At 36.4% G+C, this 21,239-nt stretch overlaps 2 protein-coding genes across 3 annotated transcripts in view; both read right to left on the reverse strand.

Annotated features, from left to right (window-relative positions):
* Positions 1-13,720, reverse strand: part of LOC142345931 (solute carrier family 25 member 36-A-like) — a 28,868-nt gene extending 15,148 nt beyond the window's left edge. Inside the window, exon 1 of one of the 2 annotated variants that reach the window (XM_075398395.1) lies at positions 13,355-13,720. In XM_075398395.1, the coding sequence (XP_075254510.1) occupies positions 13,355-13,470 (116 nt within the window). In that variant the 5' untranslated portion in view covers positions 13,471-13,720. Of the gene's footprint in view, positions 1-11,935; positions 12,575-13,354 lie in introns of those variants that run through there. The other variant, XM_075398396.1, reaches the window with a different exon arrangement.
* Positions 13,721-19,972: 6,252 nt separating this feature from the next.
* Positions 19,973-21,239, reverse strand: part of LOC142345544 (ribosome biogenesis protein wdr12-like) — a 1,444-nt gene continuing 177 nt past the window's right edge. The window contains exon 1 of the mRNA XM_075397629.1: positions 19,973-21,239. This exon is cut by the window's right edge and continues 177 nt beyond it. Coding sequence (XP_075253744.1) covers positions 20,115-21,239 — 1,125 coding nt within the window. The 3' untranslated portion in view covers positions 19,973-20,114.

Below are 21,239 nucleotides of genomic sequence, written 5' to 3' on the forward strand. Positions count from 1 at the left end.
AGAAGACCTCGAACATGTAGACCCCGAAAACTTTGAAGCAGATCCCACCATACCAGAAGAAGAGAGAGAACCACAGCTGTTCGACAACCAAGTCAGGCACCACATTAACGAAGACAACATGCAGCTACCCATAACAACACCAGATGTCCAGTCAGTTTCTTTCAACTCAAACATCCAAACAGCTAATTTTTCTTCTGAAGACCCGCCAATACAATTTCATGATATGACACACGAACCGACGCTTGACCAAGATGCATTCTTCGTGGAGGGCTCAGTTCCAAGCGCAAACACGCAAGAAACACCAGAATCAATTGATACAGGAGACTACGTCTTCTCAAATAACTCAAACTTCTTACCGTCCGACAGTCGTTTTGGCTCAAATCGACGATACAACCTTCGCAGAAATGATCATCTGGCATTGGCCCGAGAAAACTCGCTATATAACCTCTTGCAACCATCAGAAAAAGCAAAGGAAGAACAGGTCAAAGTAATAACTTACATCCCACTTGACCACATCCCAGACCCAAACCTGACTATTGATACAACAGAAACTGATCACGATGAGAGCATTGCAGACTCACAAGCAACAAACTCACAGTCGCGAAACCAGAGTCTCAATGACTTCACGTTCGATTCATCTGAAAATCTTGGCGATCTATTTGATGACGTTAATAGCCCCGTCTACACGCCCCCAATATTAGATACTACAGGCGAAACCTTTTACCGGACCAACTCGATCAACGATATTTACAACAATACAACCTCAAGCGATGATGTCCAACAACCGAGATTCGACGAGAACAATGAGCACTCCCTCATAGGAGACACCATTTCACAAATTGAAAATAACGAGAGCAATAGTGCTATTGCTCAACACAATCCAAGAACATCTTCACCACTTCCTCAAAGAGTATCCAACAGAGAACTAGCGGACCTTGGCCCAACGCTTCAAAACAGACGAAGAATTGTTCCGCTAACACTTCACCGTCGGGAGATCAACGGAAACCTTCACCAAACTTTTGGCTTCGAAGATGACAGCCAATAGGAATTGAGCACCAATTCTCTATTATACATACACATTAAATACGTCACCAACCAATGAAAACACTCCAAAAAAAAATCGTAATTTAAAAGGAAAAAAGACACAGCTCAAATCATTTTCCAAAATTTTGTACCTCAAAATCGGTCGCACAAAGACTCTAATTCAATTTCACAAACAAACCTAGTTAGCAAAATGCTCAATATCGTACTATTTTTACTACAACTTTTACCCTTGATGAAAACGAACCAACCATCGGTGGCAACAAAAGATGGAGTATTATTCAACCTTCATCAGAAAATTCTATTGACAGAAAAATTTGTCAAAACTGAAATCCTGGTCCCCTACCCAATATATAACAAAACAGTGGAAGACAAACTGATCAACCTGACAAAAGAGATAGACAAAATGTGGACTTCAGAAAATTATGGATGCCCATTGAACTTCACAAATATGACTGACTCGACAGCAGGCCTCCACTGGATAGCGCAACAAACAATGATAGAAAACCAACAGGCCCAACACGACATTGTAAACCTCAAATTGGAAATGAACACACTACTAAGAGCAAACAGTCAAACTTCTACAACACTGCAAAGACAACCCCGCGGTGCGGCTGCCGCATCAGCAGCAGCCGCAGTGCTGGGAATTGGAATAGGAACAGGCGACAAATTACTATGCTTCATCAAATCAGTGTTTGGAGGATGCGACAAAAGAGTGGCTAGAAACCAGAAAAACATCAGACAAGCAATGGCTTATCTTCAATACCTAACCGATCATGTTGAACAAATAACAATCCAAAACAATGAAAAATTCTATGTTGTATCAGGTGAACTGAAAGCCATCAAAGAAGCCCAGAACGAAATAATAGAGACGCAAAACAGGAACTGGGAACTTGCTGAAGGACAATTCAAGGCGTTACGACAAAACGTGCACCACATGAGAAACTGCATCCAATACTTATACGTAAGAGAACAAATCAATCAACATAGTCTTGTACTTAGCAATATTTTTCAAGCAATACTTGCTAACATCAAAACATACCGATCGGCCCTTTATACGTTTCGAATCAACATACTGAATGCCTTGACGCCTCTCATGAATCAACTATTACCAATGTCATTAGTCCCAAGGGAGCAGTTGCATGAAATTCTTACGATTGTTCATTTGCAACAAAATGGACAACAGGATCGATTATCTCTAGCCGTACCAATCCAAGAGATTCTCTCGTACTATGAAACGAAATTAGTCACACAAGTCGAGGCAATTGACGCAGGTCTTATACTTACACTTGCAATTCCAATGGCTTCAAAAAGTACAGTTATGAACGTATTGCATGCCATTCCGATCCCAATGCCGGACGGGGATACGGGTAAAGCTTTAGTTTGGCGACTTGAAGCTAAATACATGGCCGTCTCAGACGACGGAGAAGAACTAGCGTTTATCGATGAAGACGAGCTCGCAAATTGTATCGGATCCCAAAAATACGCAATATGCACCAAAGCTATTCCAACAGAACAGACTTATCAGTCCTGTATGGCTACTTTACTTTACCACGATGACGAGCTACTTGCACTGCAACGCTGTCAACTGGATGTAGTAGAATTGCCGTTGACTGAAAAAGCACGCAATCTCGGCCTCGGTCGTTGGTTAATAACATCGTCCAAAGACGATTATACACTCATCGAAAGCGCTGGTAATGGCAGCAATCCATTAGCAAGAATTGAGCATCCTGGGTGCAGAGTGTGTATCATCACACTGGGATGTGGAAAACAGCTTAGAGGACCAAATGTTCATCTTCGCTCAGACCTCACTGCTTGTGACACAGTACCGGCAATACGGTTAGATTTTCAATTACCAGATCCAATAAGTACACTCTTCAAACTACTGCCCCCATTGGATGAACTACCAAACTTCTCATCAAGATCTGAGGCACAAATTCAAATTCTTCAGCAAATTCAACCAGAGTTTAAACAAATGGAAACACGACGAACAAACAGCAAATCAATAGAACAAATGGCCGAACCAATTTTAGAAAGAATAAGAGCATTCAAGCCCGAACTCGAACACCGATTCGAACAGTACATACCATGGAAAATGTCTCTTCTTTTCGGATTTTTATCCTTCTTGATTAGCGTATTACTACATCTAACTTATTCGCATCTTTTACACAAATGGGCAAAACTTCACCGACGTTTCCCTTTCCGAATAACACACGAAGGACGGCGAATAAAAACAAAACCAGTACAAGTTGTCGCATTGAATGACTATGAATACCTACAAGAACATCCAGAACATCCCCTGCACAAATGCTCACTAGTACTACCACTCGAAATTAAAACTGAGTTCGAAAACCAAAACGAAGAAAACATAAATAAACCCCGCACTCCTTACACATTCCTAAGAGACTACATCAGGAGACTAAAACGTAACGAAGAACCAACTATCAAAATTGATCATGTCAACAGGCCTGCCGCACCGAGTCAGCCCATCTATACACATATACCGGAACACCCACCGATATCCCATTACGGAGCGTACCCTCTCAGAACAATCAATACAGGAAACGTTTAAAAAAAAAAAAACCTGACCGGGACTCGAACCCTCAACTTCAGCATGAGAGTGCAGCGCGCTACCAACTGCGCTAAGTGGGACGGCCGCGTGGTCCGTAAAAACAGCTTATAAATAAAAAAAAGGAAAAAAAAGTTAAATTTTTTTACCCTTCCCCTCTTCTCTACCCCCTTACCCTTACCCTAGCTTACCCTTACACCCCTTTGCCCTTTCCCACATTTTCCCACATTATGGAAGCACCGGGAACCCGCCGGGATTCGAACCCGGAACCCCAGCTCAACGGCCAGAGATACTAACCACTGAACTAAGTCACTTGTTAAAAGTTATCAATTACACTCACTTCTACTCTGCCGCAAATTAGAAATTTTGTGTTAGCAGTGAGCAAGGAAAACAAAACTTAAAAATAAAATTTTTTTAAAAAAATTATTAATTAACAACATTTATAATAGCCCTAAATAAACCAGAGAGACCCATCCTCCATCTGGAAAGTACCTACCATTATATTTGCGAAAACTTAATTCAAAATTTTGATATTACTCGAGTATTAAACCGAAATTTTCATTACTTGCAATTATTCTTTGAGAAAAATCAACAAGGAAAAATTACAGAGCAATTCCCCTTAAACCTCCATTGTTAAAGGCGGGGATTTGCTCCCTACCTTTTTATCCAGTAACGAATTTATTTTTAAAAAGAATTTATACTGACGCACTAAACAACGGAGTAATAAGATGCAACTCCTAAAGGAAACTTATCAATTATCTGTCAAAGCGAGAAAAAAAAGGAAATCCATTAACCCGGAAGGCGAACTGTCCATCAATCACAATGACAGCCTATAATGGAACACTAATCAATCCAACCAGGGATAATTCCCCACAATCCCAATTAATCAAAATGTCAAATTTCCCCCACTTCCCCCGCAACACTATCAATCATTCAAACTACCTTCTGCCTGCTAACTACCAGCAACACTCTTCATTGCTAACTGTTCATTCTCTCAACCTATTACAATTTCTTGGCGGATAGAAACTTGGAATTTATTTCAAACAACTTAAACAATTTTCCTACAACTAAAATTTTACCTTTTGCACTATTTCAAACATTTTATAATGAATCCAGTATATCACTTCAGAATTAAAGTTGAGCCGCGCATTAACACTACATTCAACGGCCAGCCAGCTTATATTACTGAATACAGCATTGCCTTTTTTACAGATCGTGAAGCAATAATTAGTATTAACATGCAACAGGACAATATTGTCAACAATATTTATTCAATTTCTTTTATCCCCCTTACAGTGAATGAGACATCAGCCGTATGGCAAACAATTCTACAATGCATACAATCGGGAAATAATTATATTAATGTGAATTTCTATCTTAACTCAGAAGGAGAACCAGTTGCAGTAGAATCATCGCAACCAACCATTTCTGAAAGTCCCGACAGCCCTGACCCTACATCAGACCACAATTCAACTGAATTAAATTATATTCCAATTTCTCCCCCATCACCCATTCCATTCTCAGATGACTCCATGTAAATTTCCTCAAATATTTGCATTTCTATTCCATTAAAAATCTTATCTCATGTCTCATCCACCAACCCCAACTTTCACCACAATTGACCAATCAGAAGACACCATTCCTTACATCTCTCCAATTCCAACCCAATTTCCACTTTATGCTTACTTTCTTACTGATTTTGATATAAAACTTGCAGTCTTTTCTGAATACTTCATATTCCCCTGCAACACCTTATGCTTCTGGATTAACTTCTTGGATAATAATCAAGGGAAAAAAATCACTTTGGAACCAGATCATCCAAATTTTCTTACCTTTTTGAATTTCTTACAAAACACCAAAGAAGAATTTTTAGAAGGCGAATTTGACCTGTAATTTCTTTTTTTTAAAAACCATATTTACTTTTTCTTTCCCTGATATTTCCAAATCTCAAAACCTAGCAATTCTGAATTTTCTTAAAAATCATGACAAGCATCTGGGACCAAATCCGAAATTACGTCGGCCCAGAAGACATCGCCCCAAAATTACACACGAACCACAACATCAACGTTTGCGTGAAAGTAGGAATCCAATACAGGGAATGTTTTTTCAATGAATATGTCATATTACAAAATGGAACCATCGTGATCTGGGCACACTCCCATACAGGCCTTCTCACGAAAAAATGTTTTTTCTACACAACCTGGGAATACTACACCTACATTTACCACTTCATTACTTCATCCCAAGGCACCCAACTCACCCACCAATTCTGGGATTTTATTCAAATGGACAATGACGACCCCATTGAGTTTGACCCTGTTGGCATCAGTGTATTCACTTAGACTTGCATAAACTTCTTTAATTTTTTTTATTATTCGAAATGTTTTTTTTTAAATCTTTTCTCTCATGAGTCGCATTTAATTTAATGTAGTACTTATTTTATAAACACCGCAAATTATTCAAATGTAACGCCTCCTCTTCTTATTTTTAATTTCTTACCAATTTATTTTTTTTACTTCTGACCAAAAAAAAAATTACTCGTGAGTCATAACTCGTGAGCACAATGAGCAAGCACCCCTAACATAGCAAACTATTATTAACCAATCTATTCCCAACCATTATCAACAAAAATTAACATCCCACCTTGTCATCACTTCGAAGGGCACGCGATTGAAAGTCAAAATATTAATTGCTTACACTACATACGACTGTGCAAAATAACGACCCAAAAAACTCACGAAACATCATTTTTTTTTCAAAACAACACCAAACTAACACAGACAGGACCCTTACCGATTGCCCAGTATCAACAAAAAATAATCCTTTCAAAATACGTTGAAAGGGCACGGGCTTGAAATAATAAAACCTCAAAAAAAAGTAAAAAAAAAACCTGGCAGTATAGTTCCAACCCAAAAAAAATGTAAATTAAAGTCGAACAACTCACTTATTCCATTGAAGGATCCTTTGGAGGAAGAAACGAATACACAATATTCTCGTTCTCGTTCGATTGCGTTTTCGTTTCCCGTTTCCCACCCCATTTTCTTCGATCACCTCGTTTGTTATTTGTTTTTAAAATTAGACCACTATTAGCGAAACTCTGCACATGCTCAGTCACATCACTAGCACCACCAGTTGATACTTCTCTTTCTTTCGCCCAGTCTAACACTGCCTTTTTATTTTTATTTGATATTACAATTCTTTTTACCTCACCTTTACGCACACCATAAGCAAACGATCCCAAAGTCCGATCAACAACAACCTGATTCGATTGATCACGCGCCTCCCAGCCCGTCACTAACGACAAACCTTTTGTAAAAGTTAAAACAGCATGCGCACACAACGAAGGCTGGCACAACACATTATCTTTCGTCGGAATGAAAAACCAAACATCCTTTCCCAAACCACTTGCAGAAGGACCCCTCTTAATTAAATCCATAAAATATTGCGGAGTACCCATAACATTATTAAAATCCCTTGATGTCTGATAACTTCCACAAATCAGAAACAATTTTTCACCACACGGCGTTTTCGAAACACTATCATTACCCCCAATCTCAACATGTGCCGCCGTCCACCACTCATTCCATTGTACCATGGCATCTCTCCTTACACCAGTAAAACCATCAGGCAAAACACCACTCATCAAACCATCCACACAAAACGTCCAACCTATTGAATTACACAAACCAGCATACGACCCAACTTCTTGATACAACCTGCTATCACCACTCTCCAACTTTAATTTACTAACATAATTATACACATCGCCCTGATCTCTACAGCCCCGGAACCCTTCTACTAAACTTTCTTGTAATCCCACAATTTCTTCATTATTTATTGCCAATGGTACCTTTGAACAACCATTCTCTCCAACCAGTCCCCCTCTACCTTCTATAGTTAACTTATTCTTTAAGGAGTTCCAACTATTTATACCCCGCCCATCGACTGTTTCCACTTCTTTCCATCCGAGACTTATTAATTTTTTCCGATCGTAGTACTGATGTTTGAACTCGTTCATTTCGATTAGCAAATCTTGTCTGCCTCGTGTCGTTCTAAACACGATAATTGTTTAAAATTACAAAAAAAAATTAATGCTAGCCTATGAAATCCTAATTTGTTATAAGTAATTAACGAACCTTTTAGTGTCCATAATTTGATAAAACAGAATATCCCGTCTCTTCGTTATTACAATCATTTTTGCAAAGCTTCGATAAAAGATCCAACAGTCGATGAATAACGCCGCTATTAAAGTTTGACCTCTTCGCAGTAAACGTATTCTGAATAACTTTATCACTAGAGCAGTCAATCACACTGTTCTCAATTTACTTTCCTCCAAAACTTCCATTAGTGACTGTCAATTACTGCCATACCGAGGGAATTACTTCTGAAAACTCCATTAGTGACTGTCATTTACTGCCATGCCGAGGGATTTACTTCATTACTTTACTCCCCTCACAACGTGGAGCAAATGGAACTGCCACATTTGACAGATCACTACTACATTAATCTTCCTGGGAAAAATGCAAATAAACCCGAAGAGATTATCAAACAACTGCCTCACTGATACAAAATCTAATGAACGGCCTCCAACTCTAACATTACTCAGAAGAAAAAGAAACTATTCATCACTTTATCTATTCAGTTCCACTTTTATTTTTAACAGCGAAGAAAACGGCAGCGAAGAAAACAAAACAAATGAACTATCAGCCTGACCCCCCACAACTCTTCTCCTTCGACGGGAGGCTCGCCCTGCTAATAAAAATGGGCATACCAGAGACGCCCATTTACCGCACTTACGTGCAAATTACATACGTTTGGCAGGGCGAGCCCACGAACCTGGACTTCCTGAGAAAAACAGCCCTCATACCAAGACGAAGTAGACTTATGCCTCACTTAAGGAGAGTTGTGGGCGGTCAGGAGGCCCTAAATCTTCAAATCGAGCCTCACCACTACGTAATCAGACATTTTTAATCTATTTTTCTACAAAAACTGCACGATTTTATTTTTCTACTGCATGAGTACTACGCCTGCCACGACCAACACGAACATCATTGAAAGACTTGGCAAGAATCGAGGACACAAATCACCAATCCCTCCATCACCAACTGGACAAATATGGCTCCGATATGGCACGAAACTCACATCCACTTGGCCAACGCGAAATGTAGTATTCTTCTCACAACATACAGCAGTCGCGTTCCCCAGCTCAATTTCTTCGCATACATCAGATGAGAAAACAAGAGGCCAAATAAAAGCAAACACAAAGTAAACTTTCAGCATTTTGATCTGGAATACTCAATAAAAACTTAGAACAAACCACTATTGATGTTGCCTTTCATTTATACTTAATTCACCCAGTAAATTCCTTGACTTTGACAATACCACTAATCAAGACCCAGTTGGCACAGCACACTAGACAACCCTGTTTATAATCATAAGATTAAAGGTTCGAAACCCATCGCCTCCGCTTTTTCTGAAGAGCCGTAATATGACGATGCTAAATTTTGATTGGTTGAAGACTTTTGTAAATTCATACAGCACGCATTTATTATCTTGAAATTCATACAGACGATTCTGCTCAGTACAGTTCAGTTGCTTAATAAATTACTTGAATTGAAAACTTGTAGCAGAAAAAGAGCGTTTTTACCGAACCCGCGCTCCGAATAGCACTTAGCAAAAACTTGCAATTAAAAGCCTTTATTAGAAAGGATATTGCAACGATAACTCGTCTCCATACATTATAGCACTTGGCACTAGCACCTACACAGCCGCCTCTAAAAGATAGAAAAGGTAGAAGCAAACTAAGAAGAGAGTTATCAGAATCATCAATTTCGGCCAATCAATATATTCATCGAGAGAATTGTGGGTGGTACCATTATAAAGCACTTCAAGCCAAGAAATTTATTTTTTAATTTTTGTTTATCGAGTTGTCGAGGTTTAAATTTCTTGCGAACTTTTGATAATTGACGATATTTTTTCACTTTTAGCGTCAATTTTGTTCAATTTAAAAATCAATTTTAATTCGAAAATATAATTTATTTATTTTGTAACAAACTGATTCACTTATATTTACGGTAAGCTTTGGAACAAGCCACTTTAGACTTGTTCCACTTAGACCATCAATAAAAAGGCTAGTTTTGGTCTCACCTTGGACTTTCGCAATCAAAAAGGGTTTGAATGGCATTGGAGAGCAAATTATTTCACTATTTTTATTCATGACAACCACAGACAAGTCAATTTCCATTCCATTAGTGACAGATCCCATTTACGTTGAAATAAGGCCCAATGAACGCATAATTGGTTCTCAAGGAATAGAACATGGTTTTTGATTTTTTGATACTTTTTTGAGTTTTTGCTTCCATTTGTTCCACTTTTGTCCTCTTAAGACTTTTGTCCTCTTTTGTCTAAGATATCACAAGTCCATTTGACTTACTAAAAAGGAATAAGTGAAACTATCGAATGCATTGAGTTAATATCTAATGGCTGCTGATTTTGAAGAAATTTGAACTTCTGAACTCTATTTCAGTATTACCTGTCAACTTGTCGATCGGTCTAACTAATATTAAAGCCCGGCTTCTTTACAGTTAAAAAAACTGTTCAGCGGTTTTATTTTTTAACTTTGATACGATTTAGCGGTTTTATAACTTTGGTATTTTGAATGTTCAAAAAACTTTTGACTCTTTGAAAACTTGCGGATTTTTGCAAGCCATGTAAAAATACTACAAAGTCACATTGTCACAAGGAAGTAAAAAGGGGCCAATTGAATATATATCTAAAGTTTTCAGTAAAAAGTTTCTCGTTTTAATGGCTTCATAACTTTTCTCCTACTTGTCTTTTGAATTTCTTCTCTGATTATATTTGGCCGTCTTCTTGTACGCATAAGAATGATTAAAAAGAATGACAGGTCTCATTAGCTTCCCAATGAGTTAAAAATGAGCCTATTTACCGGCGTAAATTGATAGCTAATGGGTTGTAATTGATGTCAATCCTTTTCAAACATTTCAAAGTATTTCTGATGTTGGCATTTTTGTTCTTCTTTTTGTCAACTTTGTCTCATAAATGACAGGGGGTCCCATCCAACTTCTTCAAAAGCAAACTTTAGTGTCTCTATTGGTTTTTTGTTATAACGGAATTTGTGCGACCTGTACTGAATGCGTTTTTTTAAAATTTAAAGTGGTCAATATTTGTGGTTCCATTTGTTGTTTTTTTTAAAGCTTTTCAGAAATGTGATAAACAATAACTGACATAATATATAATATTAATTAAAATCTATTGATTTTAACGGCTTCATTTTTTGTGTTCGTAAATTGTTTGCATAATTGTTGATTTTTGTAGTTTTACCAAATAAAAGATCTCATTGTCTTCCCATGGAGTTTTCTGAAATCTCTAGTAATTTTTAATTAAAAGCTAATGGGACAAATAAATTTGGGTAGTTTAGGTTTCATCTGATGGTATTTTGACTATGTAACTAATTATAATTAAAAAGGTTTTCCTTTAATTCTATTTTGTTTTTTGTTGTCTGTCTTGTTGCAGGATCTTTTCACTGGCGGGACTCATCTAATGCGGCATGGCATTATTAATTTCGTTGAGTTGTTTGATATTGTAACAATTTTTTCACTCAAACACCAATTATTTTGGAACAGGATGCGAATTTTTGGATCTTTGCTATCTCTTCATTTGAAAGAAAATTAAGTCACAAATGTGTATGAGCGAGGTCGGAACAAATCACAAAGGCACATCAGCGAGTCTCCTTGTTAAGGTTTATTAGTGTCAATTATTGATCTGCTTTGCATACAGTAAAAAGAGGCTCCTCTTATTACAATCTCTAACAACGAAGATGGGTCAACAATGCCTCCTTTGGACTATAACTCAAATTGAAGGAGCCATTAACTCAAGTATTAACTAGCGAACGACAAAAACGCACCCATAATGTTACATGAACATGCGCAGAATTGTACGCATGAACGCGCCAATTATTTTGAACCAGCTAAAGTCTGACGTCATTATGGTTTCGACAAAATTATTTCAATTTCTAACACTATATACATTTTGCTAGCCAAAGCGGAAACTTCACATTTTTGGTAAAATAAACTACTGGACACCTAGCTGAGGGTTTCAATGTTTTATGAGTTCCCACGCAACTGAAGCTCTCGAGGACCAGAGTTTAATATATGAACTAATTAATGTTGGAGATCTTTTCCTTTTTTGCCCCCAACGTGGGATGGGGGGGGGGTTGGGGCAAAACAGAAAAGATTCTGTTTTGCCGGCGACAAACGTTCTCAGCCAGTCAAAATGTAGTTGTTTATCAATACAAAAAACACTTACCCTCCTGAAATTGAACAAGAGGCTGCAGCTTGCATGTCGACTGCAGGTGCAGGTCAATTATTGCAACAATTGCAACAGTTCTTACCACTATTGCTTCAGTAATCTCAAAAATCGGGTAAAAGTTCAAATAACTATCTAGATATAAATGTTATAACTAGCAGTTCGAAGCTCCATCTTTTGATAAAGAATAGTTTAGTAGTTAACTATATAATAACCAACATAAATGAAACGTGAAATATGTTTTAGTTATTGTAGTTTGCGACCTCGTTATAATTTTATCTCTCCAAGACGTTGAACAAACTTGTACTATATTCCATATCATATGATAGTAACCCAAACATGAAGAATTTGGGGTGAAAAAATAACCAACTAATTAACTATAACTTAAGTCATAACTTGTTCAGTTGAGTTATTAGGGCGTTAACCAATCTCCATAAATTATTAAATTTAATTAAAAATCAAGGTATCAGGTCGAGTTGTTTCAAGCCTCAAGCTAGCACTTAACTTGCAATTCACATTCAATTAACCAACTCGTAATATTTGTTTAATAGTTAATAAATAAATTGTAAGCGTGCCGATCCGTTTGAACAGGCATCAAACGTTCGTACACACCAGTTTAAGATTGATTATAACTTTATTCATAACTGGTGCAAATCAGTTCACTTCAGCGCATGAACAAATTATAGCCGAAAGCGACTCGAACCAAATTACACTTCGTGAATACAAGAATTACATAACACAATTCCAGTATTACGTAACAGGTGGAGTCGTATCACATCTAGACCAGTTTTGTACGCTTGTAGCTCCAAATTTTGTATTGTAGTTTTACATTCAAGTACTGTTATCGTAACTATTTTCAGGCAACCGGTTAAATTTGACTAATATTAAAGTTACTTTACACTGACCACGTTTAGTAAATGCTACAGAGCAAACTACATTGACTTAACTTTTTGGTTCGATTGGCGGTTACGCAAGTTTTCTTTTTACTAATAATGTTTTGACTGTTTTTTCTATTAATTCAAAGTTGAATGAAAATGTGCATCCAGTCTGTCGATTACTATTCCGTTACAATAGTAATGGCTTTTCGGGGGACGCCAGGAGAGCCGAACGGGCGCAGAGCAGAATGCCATGAGATTGAGAGCCGCTTTAAAGACAATTTTGAGAAAAAATACTTGCAAAATAGCGTAACGAAGGTCTGTCCATGGCAGCAATCTGTCTGATTCCCATTTTCCCCATTCTGCTCGGCGCCCATTCGGCTCTAATTTCTAGCTCCTCAAATATCACTTCTCGCTTTGCTAGAACTCGATTAGCTTAAAATTGTACTAATTACTAATAAGCCGAAGTGAACAACTCTTCATTACTAGCGTCACATGATATAATAAATATCTAATACTTCAGTTCAGTACATACAATACTTACCCGCCAGAAAATGCTCCGAGGATGAATCTAGTCTGGTATCTTCGTTCCCTTTCCCATCTCGGATCTTTCGCCTGTTTCTCGTCAGTTCGGATGAAGGTCGTCCAGAAATTGTACATTGTTTCACGTCGTTCCTCTCGCTTCGGTTCGGATCATGTGACAGAAAGTATTACGTGACTAGTATGTGTGTTATCGCTATTTGTAGCAAAGCAATTAAATTGCACAATTTTAAATTAGAATAGACACGTTTGTTGTTAAATTATTTGCAGCTAACATAGCTATAAATAGTTTTGCGTGCAAAATTTTACATTACAATCGCAATTATACATTTGCAAATCTGAAACAAATTGAACATAATTGTATCAAATTTTTCTTAATTGGTACTGTAGAATTTAGCCATACTATCTATCTGCTTTTCCACATTTCATTATTAACATAGACTCAAACAGCCATTTTGCAGTCAGTCGCTTTTAAAAATGGGCTTGTTTTCGCCCAGATAGCCGAAAGTTGACCAACGGATTTACAAAAATTAGCACCAATTTGTTTACTACCTCCATTTGCTAATTTCGGCTCCGATTGACTTTCAAAATTTTTGATAATCTGGAGCTTCGGCTATCTCACATGCCACTATACATTACACACTAGACAGAGCTCGGCTTAATGAGCCGACTAGATTAAGAACTACAAGTGTACAATAGTGGTCAAAATACAATTGGTTACAAAGTGCATTCTGCAAAATTGGACCTAAGAATCAATTGGCCGAAAGACTCTACTTGTGAAAAATGCTTATTCTTTTCCAACAAACAAAATATAGAGCAATGTGCTAAACCATTATTACATTTCGCAATTATTTTGTATGCAAAAGAGGAAAAAAAATGAGTTAAAATGGTCAAATATGTAGTGACTATTTTTTTCGGCTAATATACATTTCGACTTGTATTGCGGATGTGGAGCTGAATCAGAAAAGCTATCGTTTACTCGAGACAAATCCGAATGAGAGACAGTTCACATTAGAAGCGTGAACAAATCGGAGCCTTGAAATTTAGAATGGCTCCTGGAATTTATTGTACTAGTTCAAACAAGTCTAAAGGGGTGTGCGTGCATTGCGAAACCCGAATCTAAACTGCATTTGTTCTTTTTCCACCAGACTGAACTTAAAGAAGCCTTAAGCACGTACAGATCTCGAATGGATTGAATGAGAAATAAGTTCTGCTAGTCCATTTCTAATCTAATCCGGAACACCCGCAGTTTAGGGCGCCATAAATCTGTTCACATTCAAATTAAGTACAGCTGTCAAATTCTCGATAGCCCTAAATAATTTTGCGAAAATCTCCAGGTGTAGAAAGAACCCAAGCAAACTTCCCTCAACTAATGAAAACTCAAATGTTCGCTTATCCACCCAGAAATCTTCCGGTTATCTCCACCACCCCTCTCCAAACTCCAGCGCAGCCACGTATATCAGTCTCTTTGCACTCCAATAAAAAGGTTTTGCTCTTAATCGATCTGCTTAGATCTTTCGTATAGTTTATGATACTTTGCGACCGAAGGCAATAAAATGATAACATTTTTCACAAAATATCAAAACAGCCTGGAGATTGCCGAAATAGCTGCATAATTGACTTGCGTGCCGTGTCATACAGATAGAAACAGAAAGATACAAATTAAAAAGTTATCGACGCCTCTCAAAAAATACTGCGATAAATTTAAAAGGCTTGCTAAAATTCACTCAGCAGAAACTCTTTTTTATCGGGGAACTTTGACACATACGAGTTCCTTTGATATTAATACAAGGAGGCTCGGTAATGTGCGTACGCACATAATGTTCCGATCCCACTCATCCACATTCTTGACTTAATTGGCTACCAAATGCTGAAGAGGTAGATAATTTTTTTCAAAAATATACATATCATTCAATAAACAAACAACGGAATACAATAATACCCCGCTAGAAGGCCGATGACAGTTGTTGATAATAGGACTACAAGAAAGGACAAGAAAAAAATCAAACAACAAACTTTACGACCAAAACCCGATGATAAAAAAATCATACCGAAATCAAACTCGCATCAGATAAAACCTAAACAAAACAGTTACTCTAAATAAACAAATGAACTGAGGGATAAAAGCATGTTTCAAAAGAACCAAATTTGACAGGACCACTGATCTCAAGATCAAACACAAAAATTTACCAGTAGAATACCTCATAAAGTATCGGGTTATATATTTTTTATAAAGCTTCTAAAAACAGATCTACCAGCTTTCGATGAACTCAAGTTAGCACCCTAAGTGCTAAAATGAATGACCTTACAAACAAGCTGTCATTTGGAGCAAACCAAGAAATATAATGCAAAACTTTTTTCAAAAAAAGCAATTGACTGGTATAACGATTTACCTCTCGCCTTGAGGCGGAATATCCCTAAAAAGCGGGCTCTCAAAACTACAATAAAAAATCATTTCTGGAATGAGTTTCTTAAAGACCCAGCGGTTTCTGAATTGACTTCTAATCTCAAATCTTTCAAGTTCAATCTTAATTTGACTTTATTCTTTCTTCGTCATTTATTCTTTTAAGAAATGTTAATTGGAGGATTAGCGTTTTTTTAACTTCTCTTTTTTCTCAAAAAAATTAATTGTAGAATTAGCATTTTCTAAAATTTTTCGCATAATTATAACTCATCTCTCTTAATTTGTCGATTTTTTAACATATTGTAAATTTAATACAAATTTGAACTTTCCCAATATGTGACGTTTGTTTCATTTATACTTCTTAACACTACATTGCCTTTAAACTACGTTATGTATTTTATAGTTCATACTCAAAGGAATTAACAATGTTTCTTTTTTGACTGGTTAACAGGTCGACAACAAAGAAGTTCAAAAATACGTTTCTATTTTTGAAAACAAATAATTTCAGAGTTATTGTTGTCACTAGATATCAACTGAAATCCCTAAAATGTTCATTTATTTCTCCAGTGGAAGCAATTGAGAAATGTAATTATCAATGTTCAATAACGAAAAATTTCAAAGCCAAGGGCACCTAAGATTATTGTTATAATTTAAAAAGGAAACAAATCTTTAAAAATGCACAAACATATAAAAATCTCGTAGTAACAGTAGTAACAAAGTCGAGAAGCTAAAGTTTGAAGCTAAAACCTTTATAAAGATTAAATTCTAACTAACTGGAAACAGGTTGTGACCTGTGCTTACAGAGACTGAGCTACAAACTTTAGTTAAAAAAGTGAAGCTCGAAAACCAAAATATGTTTTTGAAAACAAATATTTTGAAATGTCAGAGCGGACTTAAGATTTCAAAGAATTCAATAGATTAGGTTGCAACACATCGGGAAGCCAATTGGGCCTGTTAAGGATCATACTATGTCACGAACCCACAAAGTAACAACCAATACATAAAGCAGCCAGTACTTCAAACAATTTTACATCACACTGTTCATGGCACTATAACTATAATTAAAAAATGATAGCTGCAAGAACTGTAAATCATCGCTTTCTACTCGTCTTTACATCAACGAGTCTTCCTTATAAACGGACTACGTAGACATAAAACAAACCCAAAAACTAAACAGTATAGAAATTACAACAACTTTCTTTGAAACTAAATGGTCGAAGCAATCAGTCACAGCGTATAACCAGGCGCGAAGAAAATATTTGAGTCAACCAAAATAATTGAGTAATTGAGACTTCTAATTAGTGAGATTAAGTTAAATGGTGACAAATTGAAAGCAAAAAAGAGACAGCTGAAAAAGTGTCTTTTAAAAATTTAATTTGATAGTCATTAAAATAAACAGCTTTAAACTGAAATATTTTAACTACGTTGTGTTATACGTCCCGGGGAAGCCATTGAGACCTATCGTTATGAGATGTATAGCGTACAACAAAAACGAAAATTTTTTGAGATAACTGTGTCTCAGCCCAAAAAGCATAACTATTCAACAAAAACAATTAGAATATCCTGAAACGCCTTTTTCGAACGCAGTGCATTTCGCGTACTATGCTCTCCTTCAATTGGTCTGGTCAATAACGTGAGAATTCGACTAGGAAACAAATTGAACTCATAAAATATGCAATTATGCTCAAAATTAAAAAAAAATGATTACGCGTATCAAAACAAAGAAAGCATTAGTTGAATATAAAGCCGATACCGAAAATAATTTATAACTCACAAAAAGTAGGTTTCCGCCTGTTTTTAATGAGATTGCTCCCTAAAATGAGAGAAAAAAGATAAAATAGTTCAAAAATTCACCGACATCTTAAAACAAATATATTCAAAGTCATAGCAGACATTAGATAACAACTTGAACAATTGTCTAGGTTCATTAATACCTCATAGCAAACTAACTGAATATTTGATTGGGTACACTATGTCATTGGGCTACAAAAGTACAAATGAAACAAAACTCAAAGACGTCTATAAAATTTTTACAAAAACAATTGGTCAGAGCCATATAAACTATGAGCTTAACTCTGAAACCATAATACAATCTCGTTGGCCTTCATTTATTGAAAATGCTATTTGTCATTAATTGAGCCCTCATTTGAAACACTTGTCAGTAATTTACAAACATTTACATAGCGCAATATAAAAGGTCACGCCCCCATTAAAATCTAAAAACTTTTTCATCGTATGGATCCATGATGAGATCAAGATCAGCCCAGATAATGCTGCGCCTCTAACAAAACACCGAATTGTTCAAAAGGTTGCGAAATAGATTAATTTTGAATTAAAATTCTCCAGTTTGCCAAAAAAATAAATAATGCATTTCGTATAATTAACGAGTTTAAATTTGCAAAAAACTGGCAAATTTATAATTCCAAAAAACTCTTAGAGCCAATGGGAGTACAAATAGCTTTTTCTCGAGCTTGAGAACAATATGTCTGCAGTTTTGAGGTGTCTACTTTCAGCAAATATAAAGCAAGTAAGCTAAAAAAGCAAATTTGGTCTCATTTTGACAAAAATCTGAATTTTGAAAAATTTAGCATAAATTCTAGCCAAAAAACGCGGATCGAACAATTCAGCAAACCTTCTCAATCTTTAGAGATGAAATCAATAACACTACAGATAACAATTTAAACATATTTTACCAAAATTGACAAAATTTGGTCAAAAATATAGAAAATGTGAATAAAAACAGCTGAATTACGTCTAATATTCACAAAATTTTAAGCCTCGATAACTTCCTATTAAAATCGAAAACTTAAAAATTTAATTCTAAACTCTACGCTGGAGGAGTTTTCTAATGATACCACTCACAAATCTCTGCAATTATTATATCGATCGGCCAAAATTGTCTGAACAAAAAAAAACCAGTTGAGTATATAGTTTCTACCCAACGGGTCGGAGCAATATTTCAAATTCAACCTAACTTTCAAAACCTAGAAATTGTTGCTAGAGAGAGTCAAAAATGACGTCATGCGCACAAACGCCCAAATAGAGCGTAAAAAGTAATTCAGAAAAATTGACTTTCTCACCTTTGCCGAGTGAACAAATGTTTAACGAAAAAAGTGTCAGCTGACAAAACAAAAAACAGCAGGACAAATCATGACCTACAATTCAAAATTTTCATTGACTAAACGAAAAACTAGACATAGAAGGGACTATGAATGGATTGGGAGAACCATTTAGAAAGAAATCTGATCATAAATCGGAAAAAAAAGCAAGCAATCGACAAGGCGAACTTTTGTTCAAACACCGTTTTCTCACTATACGTGAAAAATCGACAAAAAATTACACGCCTCAAAACCCCTCGCTTCTTCATTCCGTTTCCTGTTTCGGCCTGACCAAAATCACAGCTCCAATTTGACTTCAAGTATCATGAAAAAATGTGAACATATCTTAAAAAATAAAAGACAACGCCCCAATACAATTGAAATTCAAACAGCAGGAAAAGTCCTGACCTACAATTCAACTATTTTTCATTGACTAAACAAAAAACTATACCTAGAATGGACTATGAATGGATTGGGAAAAAGAACTATCAATAAAGAGCGTAAAACAAATGGACTCAAATTCATTTTTAAAAATTCAAGAATATTATCAACTGATTCGCGCAATTTCAATTCAGAATCAACAAAAATACTCGATCTCGTGCCATAAAGCAACTCGTTTTCGATACCTGAACTGCTCTCGTGTGACTGAAACAACGCTCCAAATTTGAAACTTATTTAATCGAATTAAATTAGGAGCTCAACCATAGACGACTGAGTTGATCGTGCTGCTTTTAATTTTACAGAACGTTGAAAACGGGCTGAAAATTTGTCTGTTTTTTGAAACCGAATTCTTTATATGTTCTAGATAGTTAGTGTCATATAAATAACGTAATTTTTATTCTTCGATGCCTGCTATCGGATATAAACGAAATGAAAACCAATTTTTTGAAAAATCTGATGAAAATTTAGGCTGAGCTAAATTCTCGAGACGTCTCTTTGAAGTGAAAATTCTCAAAGCAGAGAGTTTCAATTTGAAACCACATAAGCTAGTCTGTGAAGCTCTCAAACTACCAATAGGCGTGTGAACAAAAAGTCGAGGCTCGCAAAAAAATCTCTCCCTTCTGTCAAAAAGGGTAACTAAACGAAGAGATCCGCGACTAACTCAAGCAGGGATTTGAGATCAAGGTTGAGATCAAATTGTAGCAATAGACTACTGTACGTTTATGCAGTTTGCAAACTCAATTATCAACATTTCACTTTATTTCATGCCAATCAAAAGTTGTTCGTTCACATTGACCTCAAGTTCATTCAAAATAGCAAAACTATCTGGCAGAATTCGAAAAGCAATACAACTTACAATCTTCGCCTCCAAAGTAAACATCATCCTCACTCCACAAACAATCCAACACTTTCCCTTCTGAAGTTTTAATATCATACAAGGGAACTTTTGGGCTTCTAAAATCCCACATTTTAACCAAACTGTCATAAGAACCAGAAATGAACAAATTTTCATTATCTTCTGACCAATTCAAACACGAAACCATTTCGTCATGTGCGTCTGCAGATTGAACAACCATAACTTCATTTTCAGCTCTGACGTCATAGATTCTGATTTTCGTATCGAAACAACAAGTGGCCACTAAATAGTTTTTCAAACTTCGATTTGCAGTGTTGTAAGGTCTATCTCTTGTGTAAGAGGCTCTAGCTTTTAAACTGTTCAAATCGTAAACTTTCAAGTTGTTATCAAAACCCGCAGTGATGATTTCATGGGAATATTTATCACGACACCAAATACATACGGTTGCCTGTTCTTGATGCGCCTGAAGAGTTACTAAAGGTACTCTTTGCTTAACCTCTGACCTATTATCCGATTCCTCTAATTGTGACATCTTACTTCGTTTTTTGGGAACTTCTTTAGTTTCAATTTCATCATTTTCTTGTTGCTCAATTGTCGACCATATTTTCAACATGCCATCCTGACCCACACTTGCAAGTCGCTCAGAAGTCGGTTCGAAACTGACCTTGGCAATTGGACCTGAATGACCTTTTAGCTGCCATTTCAATGTCGCGTTTTTCTCTTCTGCTTGCTCATTTAGTTGCAAAACTTCTAAGGTCGAAGAACGACTTGCAAGAGCAATCATAGAATTATTTATATCAATTGACTGAACTGAAAATTTAGTTTTGAACAGGGTTTTCGACTCTCCATCTTTAACATAGCAAACAGAACCATCGGCACATCCAAATAAGAGAGAGTTTCTGTACTCTGAAATACTTGTAATCCAGTCGTCCGCATTGATATCCGGCTTCCGTTCTGGCGCTGAGGTTTTCCTAATCAGTTCAACTTTTACAGGTTGCTCAGTGCTGATATTAAAGGCAGTGAAGTGTTCCAATAATGAATCACGGAGCAATTTGCCATCAATCAGAAAATCTACCTCGTAAGGAATGTT

Source organism: Convolutriloba macropyga, chromosome 9, assembly GCF_964194025.1.
Source record: "Convolutriloba macropyga chromosome 9, txConMacr16.3, whole genome shotgun sequence".
NCBI classification, from domain to species: domain Eukaryota; kingdom Metazoa; phylum Xenacoelomorpha; order Acoela; family Convolutidae; genus Convolutriloba; species Convolutriloba macropyga.